Consider the following 21,344-nt stretch of genomic DNA (forward strand, 5'->3'; position numbering starts at 1 on the left):
ATAGTCAATTTTTTATAAACATTTATTAAATTTTTTAAATTTTCTATGTGTACTTCATCTATTGTAATTTTTAGGTTGTCAGTATACTTAGTATTTAAAAATCATCAGAAAAGTAATTTTAATTTTATAGTTTTCTTTAATTAAAGTTGTATAAAAGATTGTCTTATTACATTGCAGCAAATAAATATAACTGCTAATGAAATTAATTTGGTCTAACTTTTTTCCTTTGATATAATAATATGAGTTTATACTTAGCCTTACTGCAACTGAAACTAAGATAATCTTGTTTTATAAAAGTTCTTATGTTTTTGAATTTAAAGCACTCGCAGAATTATTTCTACTTTTTTGTTGTTATTTTAATTGCAAGTTGTAGTTTTAAAAAAGTTTAAAAATCGCACATCACCAATATTTAATACTTGAAAAAATTATTAAAAATACTTAGAAATAATTTTTTTTAATTTAAAACAAAACAAATCAGTTTACATGAACATTGTTTTCTAACTTTTTTATATTAAACTCTGAAGAGCACAATCTGATATTGTTTTGAATACGTATTAAACTTTAAAATAATGATAAAAATTTGAATTATAACTTAAGAGCTGGTTTATTTATTTTGCATAAAAAAAAATTATACATAGATTTGAGTCAATTTTTTATTCATCAAGAACTAGTTCGTAAATAAGTACAATTCCTAAAAATTAAGACTTTTTAACTTCCAACAGCAGTTTTTCGGCTTAACACAATCAGGGTTTGCCAAAAAACCTGGAATTTGACAACTTAGGCAAAAAAAACTAGAGTTTTGAACCGAAATCACTGAATATCTGGAATTTTATTAGTTTTTACAAGTAAAAAGATGTAATTTTTATTATATATGAAAAACCTATCGTATAATTTTTTTTTTGTTTTACAGTGCTTATTCACTTATCCGGACAGTTTCGGTCGGTATAAAATTCAAATTTTTTTTAATATTAAACATAACATTTTGGTATGATACAAATATTTAAACTTTCATGGTTTAAGAAAATTTTAAGTGATTTTATAAATTCTACAATTTTGTTAATTATTATGAGTTATGATACTACTAAAGGTTACATTCTATCTTTTTTTCAAAACTAATTTAGTCATCAAAAATTTAGTGTACTTATTACAATATTTTTTAGTTTATTATCAGTGTCAGCCAAAATAAGTTTTACAACTTATTGAATTCCGTAAATTATCTGCTGAAAACGTGAAAAAACTATAAATATAAAACAAACGTCTATTCTTTCTTATTTTAGTAAAACTTCCAATGAAAACTAGTTTGTTAGGAGTGACATTTTTTCGTCAAATTGACATTAAACTTAGTCAAAGTTTTTCGTTTTTTTTTATGTCTTTTTTTTTTGTTAATTTTTTTTTTTTTGAGATAGCGATAGGTTTACATTGTTTATTGTTTTTAAGGATAAATTTAGTTTACATTTTCTTTTAAACAAGAATTAATTTGAAATTAATAGTTAGTGCAGGTGGTATTACAAATGATGAATTTTACTTGGTTGACCCTCAAAAAACGTATATTTTTGCAGAGTGTTAGTAAGTCTGTTTTTTTTCTACCTTAGAATATACTAGTTAACCTAAATTTTAGCTATTATAAATTATTATATGTTACTCACAACTAATATGTATTTGTTTTTACCATAACACTTTTTTTATGCATTGCATTATATGCAGCAGCTATATTATTATATTATAAAATTGGTTTTTTCTACTTATTCGGATTTTTAGTTATCCGGACATGTTTAAAGAAAAATCTTGCCCAACGTGTCCGGATAAGTGAATAAGCACTGTATTTAAAATTTTTTGCAAGCACATTTAAATTACTTGTACAGTATCTTTTAAATATTTTTATACTATTTAAAACAGTTTTTACCCTTACACTTAATTTTAGACTAGTAATAGACAAAAACTTGTACTTTTAAAAATCTGCCAGCAATTACGAAAACCTGGAAAAGTTTTCCAAAAAACTTTTGGCAACCCTGTGCAATTTGATTTGATAATTTTAGCATTTCTTTATATGCTTATCGTACATAGCTTTCTATTTTCCTTGAAATAACTTTAGGAGAATTTGCTCTCAAATTTAAGAATAAAAAAAATTTATAAGGTCAGTGCTGGCGCAATTCAGTCTGCGATTTGTACTATTTTACCCCTAGTTGTATTAGAAAATTTGTTATAAGAGAAATCAGTTACAATGTTTACATGTAATATATAGCTAGACTGTTTGCTAAAAACTACTTCAAAAAGTGTGCACGTTAAATAGGTTAAAAGATTTTAACACTACACTTATCATAAAATTATCTTTTATGTAGTAAATATCAAGTTGTACAAAGTATATGATTTAAAAATAGTTTACAACGTTCATATAAAAACATTTTAAAAGTCATTTTAGATGTTAGTGTACTAGGTTCTGCACTGGAAAAAACAGCAGCGTGTTTGTTAAACTAATATGACATAAAATAAATAGTTTTATACAATAATATTTTTTTACTATTAGTTAAAGTATGAAGGACAAAACTAAATAATTAAATGTAAAATTTCTTAAATTATTTTGATGAAACAAAGAAGACAGCTTCCTTTTTTTGTCAGTATGAAAACTTTTAATGTTATTTTAAATTAACTACTGGGATAATTCATTAAATTTTGAGTTATAAATGTTCCAAGATTTCTGAAATATTGTCTCTTATATAGTAAATTATAACTAAATTAAAAATTAAACTTATTGTTTCTTTTTGTTTTTCCTAATATTTAATAAAATTACAGAAAGCAGCTTTTTGTTTAATAGCAAACAATTTTAAAAGTTTTCATACTGATACCAAAAGTAAGCTGTATCCTTTGTTTTATCAAAATGATTTAATAACATTTACACATAGTTATTTAGTTTTTTTCTTCATTCATTAACTGTGCAACTAAACGTAAATTAATATTTTTGTTTAAAACTATAAATCCTTTTAACTTTATGTAATTTTTGTTAAAACATGTAGCATAGTACACATCAGCATGTTATACAAAACAAAAATAATTTGTTAAAATATCTTATGATTTAATATATTGAAACTTTACTGACCATTTACTATACAATTAAAAAAAACAAGACTCACAAAAAACAGAATGCAGCAAACTAAAAATATTTTCAGCAGTTCTCATTAGTAGAGTACAAAACTATTAACAGCTAAGATTTTTAAACTTATGCAATACTAAATGATCATAAATCAATCAAAAGAACATTAAAATACAAAAAGAACCAGCAACAATTAAATCTAACTAAATTTACCAACAAAAAATAAATATAGGGTAAAGTTATACATTATTATCATGACAATAACAAGAGTTGTAAATTAAATAAGAAGGACGGAAATTGACGGAACACTATAAGCTAAATACTTTTGCTTACATTATCCAGGTTTCCTTAACAAAGTACAAATAACTTTCAGTTTAATTAATCAAAAATGTTATTATGATGTTTAATTATTTTAAATCAGTTAAAACTTTAGAAATTTGCACACGTAGGGTTTTGTACTAAATTTTTCCAGTAGAGAAACGTTTTGAAGTATTTATAACTTTAACTGGTATATAATCCTTTTTTTTATGTAGCAAAAATTCTCTATACTCTTTGGAATGCTCTTTTATATAATTTTTTTTAGTGGTTTTCTTATCGTCAATCCGATATAGCCTACTTTACAAAAGCAGCTAAATTGGTAATTTACTATACTTTTAATTAAGTTGGATATCAGATCTTTACCACCTGATGTTATTAGTAGTTTTGACGCGAAAATAACCCTTGAATTTGCTGCATATAAAGTTTTTCTGATCATAATTGTTTAATTTTCCTCTCTAAAATATCTGAATTACTAGTTATAAACGGAAATTTTAAAACAACTAAACATTTCTCAGGTCCTAATGGTTTTATCAAAATTTTTCTAGTGTAAATTATTTGTTTTGTTTAATAACTCTTGAGGATATCCATGTTTGTTTAAACTAATATAATACAGTTTAAAAAACTTTAGGGAAAAAAACTTTATGTGCACGGTGACACAAAGTTCTGATCAGACTTGCTTGTCTCTTTAAAATACTGTTATAGAAAAAATTAAAATAAAAAAGTTTAAAGGTTTTATACAAACACGGACGTTAAAAATCTATTATTTTCTTTTAACTTGTACATCTAAAAAAGTAATTTCATTATTGTTTTATTTTTCAATCGTGAAATTGATAGAACTGTTTAGAATTTAAAAATATTTAAAATATTGAAAAATTTATCCATAATTTTCTCACTTCTGACCAACACAAACCAATCATCATCATACCTGAAATACAGTAACTTATTTTTGAAAGAAAAAAAAAACAAATTAACTCGATATGGCCTAGAAAAACTTTAGTCAATATTGGCCCCAAGGGGAATTTCATGGTTATCCCGTCTTGTTGGGAATAAATTAAAGCTGAAATAATGCTACAAGTTAAAAGTTATAACATTTTTTAAAGTTGTTCTTATTTATTGTAGGTTTACTTATCTAATACAACGTAACAATAACAATTTTAATGACCTCTTCCAGAGGCTTATAATCAAAAACAGTTTTAACGTGAAACACCGCTATAAAAGTATTGTTTGCATCCGTATCCCTAATTTTGTAAACTATTGTTAATAGATTTTTTAAACTATATGTAAAAAGTGTGTTGTAACACTGGTTCAAAAAATCTAAAATCTTAAATTTTTTAGAATCAATAATTATAACATTTATTTTTTCTTAATAGTCAGCTTTGTTTATTAATACAAAAACATCACCTTTGTCAGTTTCAAAAACAATTATTTTTTTTAAATTTTTCAAATTTTTAACTATAGTTCTTATTTTTTAATTCAATGAGTTACTTTTTAAAGTTTTGATTTACTGTAATAGTATAAGCCAAAGAAAACAAATTAACTTTCGTTGCAGTTTTTTCATCTGTAGATCTAGGTTTTAACATATAAAGGTGTTTGTAAAACACTCAAATCCCAAAGAAACCATTTTCTTATGCAATTATTTTAAAGGAAGTGAAAACTTGAAGCAAAACTTCTTGTTCTGTTAACAGTCGTTCAGAAAAGTTAAAAACATTATATTCAGCCACAGTATCACATTTTACCATTATCAAGTTGTTCAACTTCTTACTATTGTCTTTTATATATTTTTTCAATTGAAACTTCTTTCAGATAACTTTTAATTTTTTCAAAATCTTATAGAACCAAAATTTTCTATATTTTATATGCTTGTTTCAAAATTGCTGATTCAAGATATCTTTTGTTTTTTTAATTTTCAGATCTTCAGAACTGAGCAATAAATTTTCCACCCTACTAAATATTTTAACTGGGATTTATTTTATTCTAAACTCTATCAATTTAAAAATGGTCATTTTTATAGAAAAAAAATTCCGAAAACTTTTGAAGCAACTTTTGCTTAGTACCTTTACAATGTGTGAATTACTTGAATTACTTGTTACACAGCTTTAAGATTTAAAAAAAAAACCACTTATATTTTTTTTAACATAAAAACTCATTTTATTTAATTAAAAAGCTATTTGTATTTTGTAATAAAAAATGTATATATGTATTTAAAATGCTATTTAAAAATTCAAGCTTAGTTAAGTTTCTAAAAAAATATTTTACACTTATAGATGGTTCTATACCGGGGTTTCCTAAACTTTTTTTTAAAAGGCCCCCTTTAAAGAAATTTAAAAAAAAACTTTTGCCCCTTAAACAAGATTTATCAAAAAAACAGACTTTTTATTTTGCTCTTTATCGTCAACTCCAGAATATTTGTATGTTTCAATTTATAACCTCATGGATCCCCCGTGGCTCCCTTGCTGCTTATGGCTTTCTAAATTTCTGTGATGGCCACTAAGGGAGCCACTTGGCTCAGTTTGGGAAACATGTTCTATGCGATAAATTAATACAGCATTTAAATCTATATGTAGAAAAAGTTTTATTTACTACTGTTTTTGATTTCTATAAAAATTTAAGGGGAAAAGCATAAAAATAGTCTTAAAAATAAAATGTTTACTAAAATTACCTTTAAAAGTCGTAAAACCTCGTCAATGATTTTAAAGTTGCTAACTTTTTGTTGCGTTAAGTTAACGTTGTGTTATTTTTAAAGATAGGTTTAATGCAACTAATCATGTAAAAAAAACCTAATAAGTAGTAACTTTGTTTTTTAACGTTTATTATTCTTTTAGACTTCATAGATGTTTAAAAATAAATTACTCAAATTTAGCCTGGCTAGGTATTAAATATGCACAGAGTTTATTTTTTATACGATTCTTTAGTTATGCACGTGTCGTCACTTTTGGGGTAGCTTTCAAGTTTGCACGAGCGTACAAAATTGCAATAGGGCACAAAGTTGCACGAAGATACTTTTGCATGAAGACACTTTTGCACGAGTTGAATTTTTATTTATTTATTTTTTTTTTATAATTTTTTTATTAATTTTATTCTTTAATTTTTTATTAATTTTATTTTACTATTACTGTTACCCCTAACCCTTACCCTCGGTCAGTAGCTTTTTCTTTGTTTTTTGTAAATATTTTTGTAAATAGTTTTTTTTCTGTGTTTTTTATTGTGTATATAATTTTTTTTTAACTCTCGTGCAAAATTAAAACTTGTGCAATATTGACCCTTGGTGTAAATTGTCTTCGTGCAATTTAGTTCCCTCGTGCAAAAGTATCTTCGTGCAATTTTCTGCCCTCGTGCAATTTAGTACCTCGTGCAATTTTGACACGTTCCCTCATTTTTGCTACCGTGTAACTTTCTATCGAGTTGTAACTTTTATACAGATGACTAATTTTCACACAAGTCATAGTTTTTACTTTTGATTTATACTATTTGTTGTAAAGTGTTGTAAATAAAAATGAGTAGCTTCTAGATAGTATAATAACTTTTCAATAATTTATCTAGTCTTCAAAAGAGCACATAAAAAAACAAAAGAGCACATTAAAAAATAACATGTTTGAAATAATTAAAAGTAATAACTAGCACTAAGCAAAGAAAAATCTTAATTTAAACTGTTTTTGTATAAAACCTTTTAAACTGTGATAGTTTGTTTACATATTTAGTTTACATTATTAAATATTATAAAACAACTTACTGTTAATATAATTTAAAATATTTTTTTTTCTAGTACGCAAGTGATTTTTTTACTGACTAAGTTTCGCTGATCATAAAATACTAGACAGCTCTACAGAGTCATATTCGTCAGTAAAAAGATTGTTTGCAAACAAATTCAGTTGTTATTTTAATTATACAAACAGGTAAGTTGTTCAATGATATCTAACAGTCTAAGTTAAATTTCAAAAACTTGTAATGCAGTTTAAAACTTTATAATTGAAAGATGTTACGATTATTGATTTTTTAGTTTGTTTGTTTTAAATGCTAGTAATTTCTTTAAATATTTTAAACGTTTTTTTTATTGGATTTTCTTAAGATTAAAAACCCTCATACGTTGTATCTTACAATTAAAAATAAAATTAAACTAATTTTCATAACTTTTTTACAAACGTTAAAGCAAAAATGAAAGATATTTTCAAATCATTGCTAATGGAAAACTTTATATCCTTTTAAAGGTTATATAATAAACACATTTATAACTAAAATACTCTATTAGATAAGTTAATAACTTTAAAATTTAAGACAAAAAAATTTTTAACAAAAAAAAAACAAATACTTAATTAGTTTTGTATTTTCCTACTTTGTTTAAATAACTATTAATAAGATTTAAAATGTTATGCTAAGTAAAAATACAGCTAAATCTAAAATAGTGTTGAAATTAAATAATCTTCTCTGTACAAGACATTTTTCAAAACATATATTATTCACAGTTTTTAAAATTCCATATATTTATGCGTTTTTTAATAACTAAGAGCAAGACTTAGGGTTGCCACGCAAAATTTTAAAAATTCAGCCTGACTTTTACCTTTCTCTTAGGTATGCGTTTTAAACTTGCACTTCTAGTTAAGTATGCAGTACGAGTACGCATATTTATAAGTACGTTTTTTGAGTACCCATATTTTGACAGGTACGCATTTTAGTACGCACATCTTATTCAGTACACATTTTTGAACCAATGTAATGAAACCAACATTTAAATTATATTTTTAAAGCGTTTGAATAAATACGGAATTTTCAGTAAGAATAAAAACATTTGATAATTTTTCTTAAAACAATTTTCTCAATTTCCCAAAACAGCATCGTTTATTCGAAGAGCTAATTTCGTTCCAATGCGTATATATCGGTGTTTGTCTTTCAAATACGCGTTAGTTGTTATATGTACTGCAAGACGATTCAACAAGTTAAGCTCAACTTTTGGTTTCGAGAATCAAGAATATAAAATCACGAGCTTTAAAACGTATACATCGTTAGTATTTTATATAAATTTACGGTTGCTAATATTTGTTATATACGACGTTTGTGTAATGATTTAAACAGTTTTCTTTCAGCTTGTTGTTATTGATATATTAAAAAAAAATACTTTACATTGATTTAAGTGTGTTTAGTTTATAACTTAGAAACATAACTTAGTAATAAGTTACTTTAGATCGTAAGTAAATTAGTCAGTTTACTCGTAATTACTTGGAAACCACGTAAATAAAACATAACCAGTATCATAAATATAACCACTGTGGTTTTACCAAAATAAAAACTTTCTGTCAAGTTTCTTTTTTATTAAAGCTAGAAATGTTAGCTTAGCTACTAACTTTTGTAGTATTTATTATTGAGTAGCTGTTGTGTTGAGAATGTGTACTTCAGCGAAAGATAACTGTAATAATAAGTTATTTGAATGTAAAAATAGTTGATAAAAACTTAATTATTAAAAAATTTGCTCTGAACTAGGTGTACCTTGAATTGTGTGAGGGTCATAATAACAATCCGAAATTTTTTTAGCTGGACGTTTAAAAAATTAAAATTAAGTGGTCAACAAGAAAAAAACAGTAAAATTATACTCCATTGAGATAACTTAAAGCTACATATACAAAAAAAAAACAAATTTTATATGATATAATTTAATAAAAAGTAGCAGACTTTACATGAAATATAAATCACATTTAAAATGTCAGTAAAATTTCTAGGTAATAAATAAACTTAAAATAAACATATGTAATAAACTTTAAAAACTATCATAAAAGTCAATAAAAAAAGCATTGTTTCATTTAATAAAAACATAAAGTATATAAAATTGTTATTGATAAAAGCTTTATTTTCTAATTTTTATAATAATTAAGCTTATACCATATTGTGTAGCTTATAATAATTTTACTTTAAAACTAAAATTCACGTTAAGCTCATAATTAATCACATAAGTTACTTTATGAAATTTTTAAGTTGAAAAACAATTAGAACCACGATTTTTAACAAATCAAAGCCTGTCGTTTTTATCTGACTGTTTTTTCCTCCTAACTATTGAAAAATTTATTACAACTGATAAGAAGTACAACTTTAAAAAATTACTGTTCGGTAATATAAAAAAAAATAAACAATTTTCGATCAAGTATTTATATTCATATCGAAGGGAAATTCATTTATGTGCGGTCTTAACGATAAGTAAAAAAATATTATCATAAAATGATCATATACAAATGCAACCAACATTAAAAAAATAAATAGATAAATAATTTAGTATGACCAATCTAAACATATCGAAATAATTAAAATAAATACTAAATATGGTAGTGCAAAAGGCTTTTTATTAAAGTGTGCAATTTTTTCGGTATATAAATAATGGGTTTTATAGATAGGTCTAATTAAAAAAAGTAGCAGCTTATATAAGCTATAAAAAAATACCTATGAGAAAGCATAGTAATAAATAATAAAAAAAAACTTATAAAATAATCAAGTTAAAATCTATTTCACGATTAGTTGTGTTTAAACAATGCTATTTTCTTTCAAACCCGCTTGCAAGAAAAATGTGTATAACGAATTAATCTTACATATTCTTCCAACTTCATCGTTATATTCAATTTTTTTTGTAATTTTTCTTCCTGCTGCAAAAATTGTTTGATTAAATTTTATCAAGTTTTATTTAAGTTTTTATTTCCAGAAACTGATAATAGATACTTTACAACTCACCAATAAAGTAGAAATTATCCGATTTGAAATAACTTTTTAACAACTTACTTTTTGAACTTGTACTTCTTTTCAGTAGCATGTTGGTTCACTGATGTTTTGAAATCATTGTTTTGTTGGGGGCAAGCTGCACTTGATGAATACAAATTTTGTGGCTTTCTAGCGCTTTTAAACCTTCCTGTATTCTGTTACCAGATGTTTAAGTTTACGTATATACACTCTTTTATTAGTTTTCACAATTCCACTAAAACTTAAAATATGATAATTACAAAGTTATAAACTAAATATTTATTTTTGTAGATTAAGAGAAGTTTAGTATTTCTAACAAAACAATATTTATACATTTTTAACCTGTCAAAATTTAATTAATATATTAAACATACTCTAACTCCGTAGTTAATCATAAAAAAATCATGTAATATTTATTAAAGCTTGTCGTAAGAAAATGATGAAAAGTTCTTCAACAGTAAAATGATTTTAATATTTCACTAATTTACCTTTTTTGAAATTCATGGAAACTTAGGTTAACTAAATTTTCTATTGCAAAAATATTTAAAATCTTTCAATTGTTGTATGTACTGGAATTTTTAAATACTTTTAAAGCAATACAAGAGAAGATAACATAAAGAAATGTCTCTTTTGGTTATTATACTAACAGTTAATGGCAGCTTGTTGTGAAGATAGGCGTTGTTTGACGTATCACTGTAGTAAGACTGGTTTGCGCTATTCACTTCGATGTGGTCCGTAATTGACGTGTAGTTTGAATTAGATCTGTGAATAATTCTTGAAGGTATGGAAGTAAATGGAATTCCTGAATAAATTGCAACTGGAAACACGTCTTCGCTAAGAGCTTCAGGCAGTGTTTGATATTGGTCTGTATCAAAAGTTTAAAAACTTAACTAACTTATCGCTATAAAACTTAATTAATAACCTAATCTTTAAAATTGACTAAAAACAGCTGTATTTTAAAAGTTAAATTGCAAACTAGTAGGGCTTTTCTTACTATTTAGATTATCCTTGAAATTATTATTTTCGTTTTGTCTTTTAACATTTTCTTCAACTTTGTTCAAATTAGGAGAACTGTGTGAATTTAATTGATCGTCACCGGACGTATTGTTCTTCAAGCTCTCAATGTTAATACCAGTCATTGATCTATAACAAATAAATTTTTGCTATTTAAAGTAGTAAAAAAATGGTTACACACTAGGTTTGTCTCAAAAAAAAATCCTTAGCTATAATAAAGCTAAAAAAATTTTAAGTCAATTTTTATCTTTATAATAAAGACCTACACGTTTATATCATCAGTTAACAAAAAAATCTACAATAAAGATCAGAATTAAGAAAGCAAAACTAAATGTATTAAAAGTTTCAATCAAAAAGATAAATAACAAACTGGCATTTTCTTAGTGTTTCATTTGCAGTAAGATTTTTTCTGCTATCGAAATCACTAGATAGCGACGGAAGAGATGCGGTCGGTGTTGTTGCTTCTGAATTTTCATATAATTCATTTTGTCTTCCGAGTTCCTTAGTAAAAAAATATATAAACTTAAATGTGTGTAATATTAAACGTACCTAAATTATTTTAACATACGATTGAAAATTTACCTTAATAAAAAAAGTAGACAAGAATAGTCTAATTTAAAAATTAAACATTATAAAGTTTCTATTTTTAACAAGTACTTTGCTTTTTTACTGTAATATCTCTGTATAAATTGAACAACTGTATTTGGTTAGGTAAATAACAAATTTATTTAAAACGTTAAGCTTTTTTTATGTAAGAAAATAGTATGAAAGTATTAATATGACAAAAAATACTAACTATAGATCTAAAAAAATTCCGATATAGTTATAGTGTCAATGTAATTGATATAAAAATAAAGTATTAATATAATATTTTAGATTTTCAAATAACCAGAACTCACTCTTTTCGAAACACCAATACTAATTTAGAACAATAAAAAATCCATGAAAACTTTATTAAATTATGCTAATGATTTTTAAATAGTAAATATAAGTAAAGAATTTCATGGATGCACTTTGTGTAAGTAAAATCAATTTTCATTAGACAAGCTGTCGTTTCAAATCACACTATTACTATTTAACTTTTCTTATTTAATTCTCGTCAGACTTAATGCATTATTCGCTGAGAATTAAGTAATAAGTTTTTTTATTTATAAACTAAGTTTTAATATGGCATTATAAAAGTTGGTTACGTGAAATATAAAAACTAGACTGTATTATTGATTTTCCTATTATATTTTTTTGACTTTTAGAGCTAACAACTTTAGAAAATTTCTATTTTTATCCGAATGGAATTTACTTTATATTAAGTAAAAACTAAAATAAACATTGCAACCTTTTTAAAGTTAAAATCATTATATACATATATGAAATAAAAACTCACTATACAAGAAACAGCTCTTGACATAGATTTGATTGAATTATCATTTATCATAAGCCGATTCATTGTATCATTTATATCTTCTGTGCTTAAATCATCTACCACTTCTGTTTTTTTTTTGTTTACTTATATTATTTGAAATTTGTCTTTTTTAAAGAAACTAATTCAGAACAAAAATTCCTTAAACAGTTTATAAAGAAACTTAATTTATCAAAATTCTTACACTTGGTTTTTAATTTTTGGAGAATATTAATAAATATTTACATAAAATTTCATTTTTTTTTTTTTTGATAAGGTTACCAAGTCAATAATAATGACTTAATTTTTATTTGTAAATAAAACATAGAAGTTTTATTATCAAAAATACTATTATAAAAGAATTTATAAACAGAAATCTTCAAAAAATTACTTAAAATTCGGATGTAAATTTGTCTAGATGCTGTACAACTTTTATAAGACATTCAAAATTGTCAAAGGAGTTTTGTAAAACGTTTCAAGAAAAATAATTGTAGCATAACATACTCGTAATTTTGAGTATATAATGAGTTAGATAAAATCAATACAAATTAATACAAAAGTATCGATATAAAACTAATCAAACCATCAGAAACAGATTTTATTTTGTCCAAAGTAAGCGATTGCTCCATGTGAGCTGCCGGTTTAAAACTAGGATTGTTGCCACTGATGAATCCATCAGACACTTTCCAATGAGACACATTGCTCATCTCCGAGTCTTGCCTCTGTCTTCGGCGTCTTCTCAAAAGAGTTTCTTGAATGCCATTCACTTTATTCGAAAATTTTATTTATTACTTTATGTTTATGTTTGAAAACTTTGTTTTAAGTAAAACAAACTTTATCATTTTAGTATTAATCTTTCTTAAACTCTATTTTTTTCAACAATAAGAAAGTTCAAAACTATAAGCACTAAACAAATTAGATTTATCAAATAATCATGAACTTACTTTTAAAAGGAAAGTTGTCATCATCACTACCATAACCCTGCATAATATTGTTTTCAGTACCAACTTTTTTACTTGGTTTAGTACTGAACAGCATTTGATTAGAACGCTGAATCTGTAAGTACATCTGCATTGTCTGAAATTAAAACTTATGTTATGGGTGATACCAGGAAATAATTTTACTATATCTTAATTAAAATTATTAAAGAATAACTCATGGTTGCTATAAACATAAAAAACTTTTTACTACACTGTAATTTACTGAGTACCATAGAAGCAAAATACTTAAAGAAAATTTAGTTGCTCCGCTTTCATTTTAACTTTATTGTTGGTCTCTAAACTTGTCTATAACAATTTTGTTACCTTTAATTTTTAATATTTTTTATAGTTTCAAAACCAAAAATTTTTTATAAAATAGTTTAAATTTTTTTTTGTGAAAATTAAAACGTTAAAAAAACAACTATTGACGTATATTAATATTTCTAGGATATTTCTAGGGTGGCCACTGATTTTTTGAAACTTCTTCCAAATTTTTAAAAAACAATTTTTAATATTTTTCATAGTAGAGAATAAAATTTAAAGTTAAAAAATGTACTTGAGTCAATGAAAAGTTATTGTAATGCTAAACGTTATATTGTAAATGATTAAAATTCTAAGCAGTACATATTTTTCTGTTCTTTGAGTTATTCTTGTCTAATCTAAAAATTATTTTTTCAATTGAAAAACCAGGGATCGGCAGCCTTTTGTAACTCGCGGGCCAATTTTTCCAACAAAAAAAATTTGCTCGCGTGCCGCACTATTTACAAAAAAGTTTTCGAGGGCCGCAAATATTCAAAAATAATCATAGGATTTAATATAAAAATACAATTCTAAACCAAAATATTACAAAATAAGTATTAAAATAGCACTAGTCAAGAGTAAGTAACAAATTAAGAGCCTAATTGTAAGTTTTTATTGCAATTTTTTTTCTTTTTATATGTTTTAAAAAAGTATGCTTTTAGTTAAAAAGTATCTCGCGGGCCGCAGATTTTTGCTTTGAGGGCCGCAGTTTGCCGATCCCTACGTTAAACTGTTTAAGAGTCGTGGCTTTTTAAAGTATCAGATTTAAGGTTATTTATTCTTACCACGATTCCAGGTTAAATGACCGCCCTATAAATGGCTTTAATAAATTAATTATTCGTATCTAAAAACACTAAAAAAAAATTCTGCTATATTAACAACCTGCATATGTAATTGCTGCATTTGAACGATTTGTTGAGTGTTATCCTGAATATTTGTCAACGTTTTTTCCATCACCATGTTTCTTTCTTGCAATTCTTCCATTTTTTCCTTCAGACTATCCAAGCTGTCGAATTAAAACCAAACTAATAATGATCATATTTTTAATTTTTTTTATTAAAATGAAAACGATTTAAGCGCGTCTCTTATTTAATGCTAAATCTAAACAAAAATTTGTAAATTACTAACAAAAGTTTGTCATACTACAAAATTGTTTTACTAATAATTTGTTAAAATTTTTAAATCTAAAAATTAAAACTTAAATTACTTTTCATAGACACTTTTATACTAGTGTGGTTTCCTATAAGTAATTTTTTTTAAAGATTTCTAAAAGATACTTTACTAAACAATTTTGTTGCAGCTAAAAAATCTAAAATTAAGTAAATAATAGTTGTAAAATCTGTTTATTAATTTCATTATTTATATTTAATTAGCATGCCACATTAAAGAAAAATAAATGCCATACAAAATTTCTTCTAGCTTTGGTTAACACAGCTTTTATAATTCACTTTATTGATTTAAAATAATTATACTGTTAAAAAGTTCTATTTTTTAAACTATCTAAAAGTTATAAGAAATAACATACTTGTAAGTTCTTGGTAATGATGTAAAAACATGCAAGCATAAACTGTAAGTACAATGTACTAATACAAACATAACTAAATTGTATATATTTGTTATTTAGATAAATTTATTTTTTACAATATATACAAAACTCACGAAAGTAAAAAGTTGTTTTCTAGAAACTTTACTGAAAATTAAAAATAAATCAAACTGGTCAACATTTTTACTTCAAAAAAAAAACAAAAAGTTATAATCCTTCTCTTTTGAATTTGGATTTTGTAAAGTGTTAATACATTACTTTAATTTTCTAACGATTTTTTAAGGTAATACTAAATAAGAAATTAAAAAACTTAAACATTTTGCTTCCTGTGTAATTTATAAACTCGAAAAACTTCAAAAAAAAAGTCATCAAAATCTTTTGACAAAGTTTATATAAATTTTAAGAAGTTTTTTTACATTTCTATAAATAATAAAATTTGAAACTTTAAGTAACCTTTGTTCAGCTTCTGGTTTGTTTTGTAGACACTTTGGAATTTCTTTTTTGTTTCTGAACATATCATCGACAGCTTCTTCTTCAAAATCATGAAGATTTTCCACAGCATTTTCCTCCAAACTTAGTTCTAGAGTAAAAATTAAACTTAGTATTTCAATTAAGTTTTTATTTTTTTCAAGTTACTACTAATTTAAAAATTTGGTTTTCTAGATTATAAATAACATTAAATTAAAAATACACAACTATAAAAAAATGTTTGATAACTTTCGGAAAATAAAATTTGATTATACATTAACTTTAGAAGATAAGAGCCAAAAAGTAAACAGTGATTTAAAGAATAATAATCAAAAAAAATGTATTCAGCAATGGTCATAAGCGTCTAATTTTAGAAATTTTCGTGCTAAGTGTTCAGCTCTAAATTTGTTTATGATAACTTATGACTATATTATTTGAAATTCGTAACTAAAGAATTGTGTAGCCAAGCTGTTTATAAGTAACGGACCAGTTTTATCAGATAAAAAGTTTTCTTGCCGCTCTAATTTTAAACTCGATTACTAAAACAAAAACCAATATAAAATGCAGAAAAAACATTACTCAATCAATTCTATTGAGAACATGATGGTTAAATTAAACTCTTAAAATTTCAGTTGTTAAATAGCTTAAATACGATGCAAGCAGGATTTTTATGTTTAACAAACAGGATGCAACCCACGGGTATATAGTAATAATATACAGTATACTTTCTGTTTGTTTCAGTATACTATTATAACTCGTCGTATATACGAGACCTATCTAACCTCTACCGAAAGCTGGTGAGGGAATAATTCAACTAATGTAAACAAAGCTTACAATGTCGAATTTCACTTTTAATTGTGTTAACTAAAAGTAAACAGCAGTATATCCATACTCTAATTTTTTTGAATAAAATTATATAGCAATTCAAGCTAAGCTTTAAATAAATTTAAAATAAATTATTATTATATTATAAAAGAAACTTTAAGAAAATAAAATTGCTGTTTTTATTCTTAGCAATGTTAAACCGTCAAAACTCTGCAAAATAAAAACTAAAATATCTCAACGTTTAAAATTTACCTTACCTACTTATAAATTGACTCAGCAGATTTATAGCGATATTCTTTTTTAATTAGAAATTAAAATTATTTACAACTTCTTTAGATTTTTTTTAAATTGCAGTTAAGTCGAAAATTAAAATATTATATACTAATAAAGATATTAAAATTTTTTTTATTAAACACATTTTCATTTATAACAGTTTTAAAAACAATTTTTTATAAAAATAATACTTTTGTGCTAATACTTGACTTCAGTTAATAAATACTAAAAATTATAAATATAAAATATGTTGAATTGAAGTAAACCGATTAAATTTTTTGTTGTCAAAAGTAATAAATACTAACCATTCAGATGGATACTCTTAATATTTAAAACAACTAAATAACTAAAAAAGTATTACCTATGAATATAAATGTTTAGCTCTTAGTTATAGAAAAACTTAAATAACAGTTTGATTGATTTTAAAAATATTTAGTGCTAAATATCTACAAAAAAACTCATACTTACTAAGCCCAAAGTTAATTTTGCGTTTTCCACTAATGAATAAAACCATGTAGTACAGATAAACAAATAAGCTGAGAGGGTACGGGAAAGTAGGCCTTCTGGCAAGCTGCCATATGCTGCGATATCTACCAAACATCCAAACTTTGTCTGAGAACGGCATTCTATACTGGTACGTTGTGCTGTAAAATCAATTGGTGCAAACATGTCTAAAGTTTCATTGCTAAATCAAAGTCGGTATACTTATTGTAAAGACATTTTATAATGATACTAAAGTATAAACAAAGTTCGCCATAATAAGTATTCGTAATATAAATATTACGTATGTTCAGAAACACTCTTTAAAAACAAACTTACTTAAATTTCGAAATAAGCAAGTTAAGCGCAATGAAGCAGGATTTTACCAGGAAAATAACTTGTAAAATTGTGACGATCCAAGGAAATGAACCACGTAAAGGAGTGGGTCCAGTATAGTTTTGGTCGGTTGCTAGATAAAATATTAAGATATAGAGATAAAAAACTTAACAACAACGTATTTGCTTTAAAACTCACGGTCTATTAAATCAGCATAAACTTCTCCATACAACATGAAATAAGGTTGTAGTACAATGTCTCTCAAAGTACTGATGGTAAAGTTTGGGTCAGGATTTAGAACTGCCTATAATTACAGTAATAACTTTCTTAATTGCTTTCTTTAGATTAATTACTTGTTTAGTGAAAATGCTAGTAAGATTGCACAAAAAAAAGTTTAGTATATAAGAAACAATAACAAAGAAGTTTAATTCATTAAAAGCATATACAAAAATTAAAAACTAGTTTGTAATTTTTTGTTTTAACTTAATGCTTGTCTGATACCAATTTTTAGAACAAGCTGCTTCTCAAAATTGTAAAAAAAAAACTTATAAAACTTAAAAAAAACAATAACTAACTACTTCACTTAAAATAAAGAGTTAACAGTTTAATAAGTTTTAATCTAACCTTTCGACCCGATCCAAATGCCCATATCAAAACAGTCATTATTGCAATCACAGGAAATAAGTCTGGGATCATTTGTTCCATCAATGTTATAGTTGAACCAAATCGTTTTATTTTACTGTTTGTATAACTTTATTTAATTTGATATTAAAGTTTTATGGTAATAATTAAATTGTTGTCAACTTTCAGTAGGTTTAAAAATATTGTAGTTTAGACTTACTATAACAACTTTAACTTTTTATTCATTATTTATTTTACTTTAATTTACGTAAGCTTTAAAAACTTAAAGTATTCAAAATTTAAGCAATTAAAATATAATCTAAAAATAGCAAGATGTTTCTATATGTACAAATCAGGATCAGGCGAAGGTAGTTAAAAAATGGCATAAAGCTTATAATAATATACAACAGACTAACTGAAGATAGTTTAGTATGTATAAAATCCAAGCCAAATAAGTATACGTGTAAAATACAGTTGATAGGTATTCTAAGTTGTCCCCGCAATAATCTATAATAAATCCCGTTAAAAATCCAGTTACCATGATGAGTTCAAGTATTTTTGAGACTTTTAGTAGAGTTATTTTCAATCTTTTTCTAAAACTAGAAGCTTGAGACATACTGACTTCGTGTATCTGAAAGTTTATAGTACTAGTAATTTTATGGAATGGTAGTAATGTTAAAAATAATAAACAGTAATAATATAATTTAGAAGGCTGTCTTCAATAACTTTACGTTATTGTAAAGATACAAGTTACAAATAAGATTAAAGCGTTGTAATATCGGTGTTCAAAATTAAATCAAGTGTTCCACGCAGATGTAATTTTCTAATATATTAATTCTTAATCAGTTAACATTTATATACATGAAAAAATATAACTAAATTGAGTACACAGAGTTTTGTGTGAAAAATACAGTTAAACAAACTATAACTTATTTATTTATAAAATAAAAAAGTAAAATATTGGTTTTTATATTTTGTTTAACTTTAACTAGCCCAATAAATTTTTCATGTTTTTTTCTTATTGCTTCATTTTAATACCATTGTTTAACAACTTTAGTTATAGATATAAAAAATAGTAGCAGTAGTTATGACAAAAGTTTAGACTAAAAGTAAAGTCCAAATTGTCTAAAAACGCCAAATGTGGTCCGTGACATGGTTTACAACTAATGCAAGTTAATATAACACAAGTTTATAAAAATACTTATTTTTTGCTCATGGGAAAACTGCTGCTTATTTTATGTTTTTTCATTACACATTTGCTAATATTTATTGTTTTCTTAAGTACTATGGCCTTCAAAGAGCTCTATATTCTTTATATGAAAAGGACTTTTTTATAAATTTGGCCCGTTCCTTACCAAAAGCTACCGACCCCTGGTCTAAAAAGTAATGTTTATAAATAATGATATTAAACCATTCGTTTAAAAAAATCAAAGTTTTGATCTATAAATTACTTTGAAAAGATAATAATTTTATCAAACAGTAGTTTTGTAAAAAATTATAAGCTTATTTTTAAAATTTTCATTGTCTATAATTAAAAAATGAAACATTTATAAAGATCTACATTTTTGATTTTAGACTTTTGACTTCAAAAATTTCAGGAAACTTTCCTTAAATAATACACAATGTTTAGGTATGAAATTTCTTACCAAAATTCAATAACAAATTTAGATAATTTTTTTTTTCAATATGAGAAGTATTTATAATGCAAATATTTTGAATTTAGATAAGAAGGAATTGAAATTTTTAAATGAAGAATGCTTGAAAACTTTAGTAATTTTTATTAAATTTCAGTCTATTTCGCCTGTTTAGCTTGAATCTTTTATTACAAACCCATCGAAATCTTAATCTTATTCTTATATAAGATAGTTTTTTGTGTTTGTCTATAGCAGTAAACTACAAATTAGTAATCAAGTACAATAAACTATCACATTCAGCAAAAAAATAACTTTATGATATGTAATTTAGTGTAGTACAATAGTTAGTACAAACTTTAAAGTAATAATACAAATCTTAAAAAAAGAAAATCCAACTTACAAGATCAAATATTAGGTGCAAACAATATCCTGCAATAATAAGTGACAAATAATCAGAGTACCATTTTCGACCTTGCTGTTAAAATAATTTACTTGTAAAAATAATTAGAAGTACAATGATAAGATAATGTCGTAAAAATTATATATACTGTTTTACTTCGCTCTTAAATTTCATTAAAAAAAAAATTAAACTTTACGATTTGTATATATACATTTATCTGTTTAAAATCTAAGAGTACTTATGTTAAGTTTTTATTCATCTTTAAAGATGGAATATAAGGATAAATTGAATTATATTAAAACTGTTAATAATTACTATTATATTGTTTTGCAACAAACTTAATCTTACCATAACTAGTGCTGTGTAACAACACAAGATTAAAATGTATGTCAAGCATGATAAGTAAAACTTGACACAAGGTGTTTTGTAAAAAACTGAGACCAATTTAATTTTTTTGTTCAATTCTCTCTTCGTTGTTACAGAGTTTTCCAAGGTATGGGTATCTGGAGCTTGTTGCATGCTTAAATTCTTTTTTCTCCGTTTAGAAAATTTTCGAGCTCTTCGAATAGTTGCTTGCTAATGAATTAAAAGTTACTGAGTCTAGTCTTTTTTATAACTCGTTTAAAACAATGTTAACAGCCTTTTATAAGTGGCAGGCAAATTATCATAAAAAAAGTTGCTTGCGGACGAAAGTTATTAAAATAGTTTTAGTAATCGTTTTAAAAACAGTACTTAAATAACAAGTTTGATAAAATAAGCATTACAAAAACTGCTTAAGCACTATTAATTTTAACATACCAAATAAAGAGGTTAAAAAAAATTTTACTACAAAACCTTTTAGATTTAATTTTTAAATAGATGTTTTTACCAGAAAAGCATATTGCGAGCAGCATATGGCCCACAAATTGCAGTTTACCGACCCCTGGGTTAAAACACAGAAAAATAATTTCTAAATAA

The 21,344-nt window shown here is 24.7% G+C and overlaps 1 protein-coding gene across 2 annotated transcripts in view; it reads right to left on the reverse strand.

The window, feature by feature from the left end:
* Positions 1 to 9,188: 9,188 nt before the first annotated feature.
* LOC145845024 (transient receptor potential cation channel subfamily M member 3-like) overlaps positions 9,189 to 21,344 on the reverse strand; it is a 28,813-nt gene continuing 16,657 nt past the window's right edge. Inside the window, exons 21-37 of one of the 2 annotated variants that reach the window (XM_082952552.1) lie at positions 20,736 to 20,963; positions 20,388 to 20,462; positions 18,770 to 18,984; positions 18,357 to 18,471; positions 17,931 to 18,036; positions 17,736 to 17,865; positions 17,385 to 17,560; positions 15,804 to 15,930; positions 14,690 to 14,813; positions 13,472 to 13,604; positions 13,111 to 13,293; positions 12,513 to 12,616; positions 11,502 to 11,632; positions 11,112 to 11,260; positions 10,765 to 10,982; positions 10,160 to 10,293; positions 9,189 to 10,023 (exon numbers count right to left, since the gene is read on the reverse strand). In XM_082952552.1, the coding sequence (XP_082808678.1) occupies positions 9,999 to 10,023; positions 10,160 to 10,293; positions 10,765 to 10,982; positions 11,112 to 11,260; positions 11,502 to 11,632; positions 12,513 to 12,616; positions 13,111 to 13,293; positions 13,472 to 13,604; positions 14,690 to 14,813; positions 15,804 to 15,930; positions 17,385 to 17,560; positions 17,736 to 17,865; positions 17,931 to 18,036; positions 18,357 to 18,471; positions 18,770 to 18,984; positions 20,388 to 20,462; positions 20,736 to 20,963 (2,373 nt within the window). In that variant the 3' untranslated portion in view covers positions 9,189 to 9,998. Of the gene's footprint in view, positions 10,027 to 10,159; positions 10,294 to 10,764; positions 10,983 to 11,111; positions 11,261 to 11,501; positions 11,633 to 12,512; positions 12,617 to 13,110; positions 13,294 to 13,471; positions 13,605 to 14,689; positions 14,814 to 15,803; positions 15,931 to 17,384; positions 17,561 to 17,735; positions 17,866 to 17,930; positions 18,037 to 18,356; positions 18,472 to 18,769; positions 18,985 to 20,387; positions 20,463 to 20,735; positions 20,964 to 21,344 lie in introns of both variants that reach the window. The other variant, XM_082952481.1, reaches the window with a different exon arrangement.

The sequence above is a fragment of the Thalia democratica genome, chromosome 1, assembly GCF_965202585.1.
Source record: "Thalia democratica chromosome 1, ktThaDemo2.hap1.1, whole genome shotgun sequence".
In the NCBI taxonomy this organism is placed as follows: Eukaryota; Metazoa; Chordata; class Thaliacea; order Salpida; family Salpidae; genus Thalia; species Thalia democratica.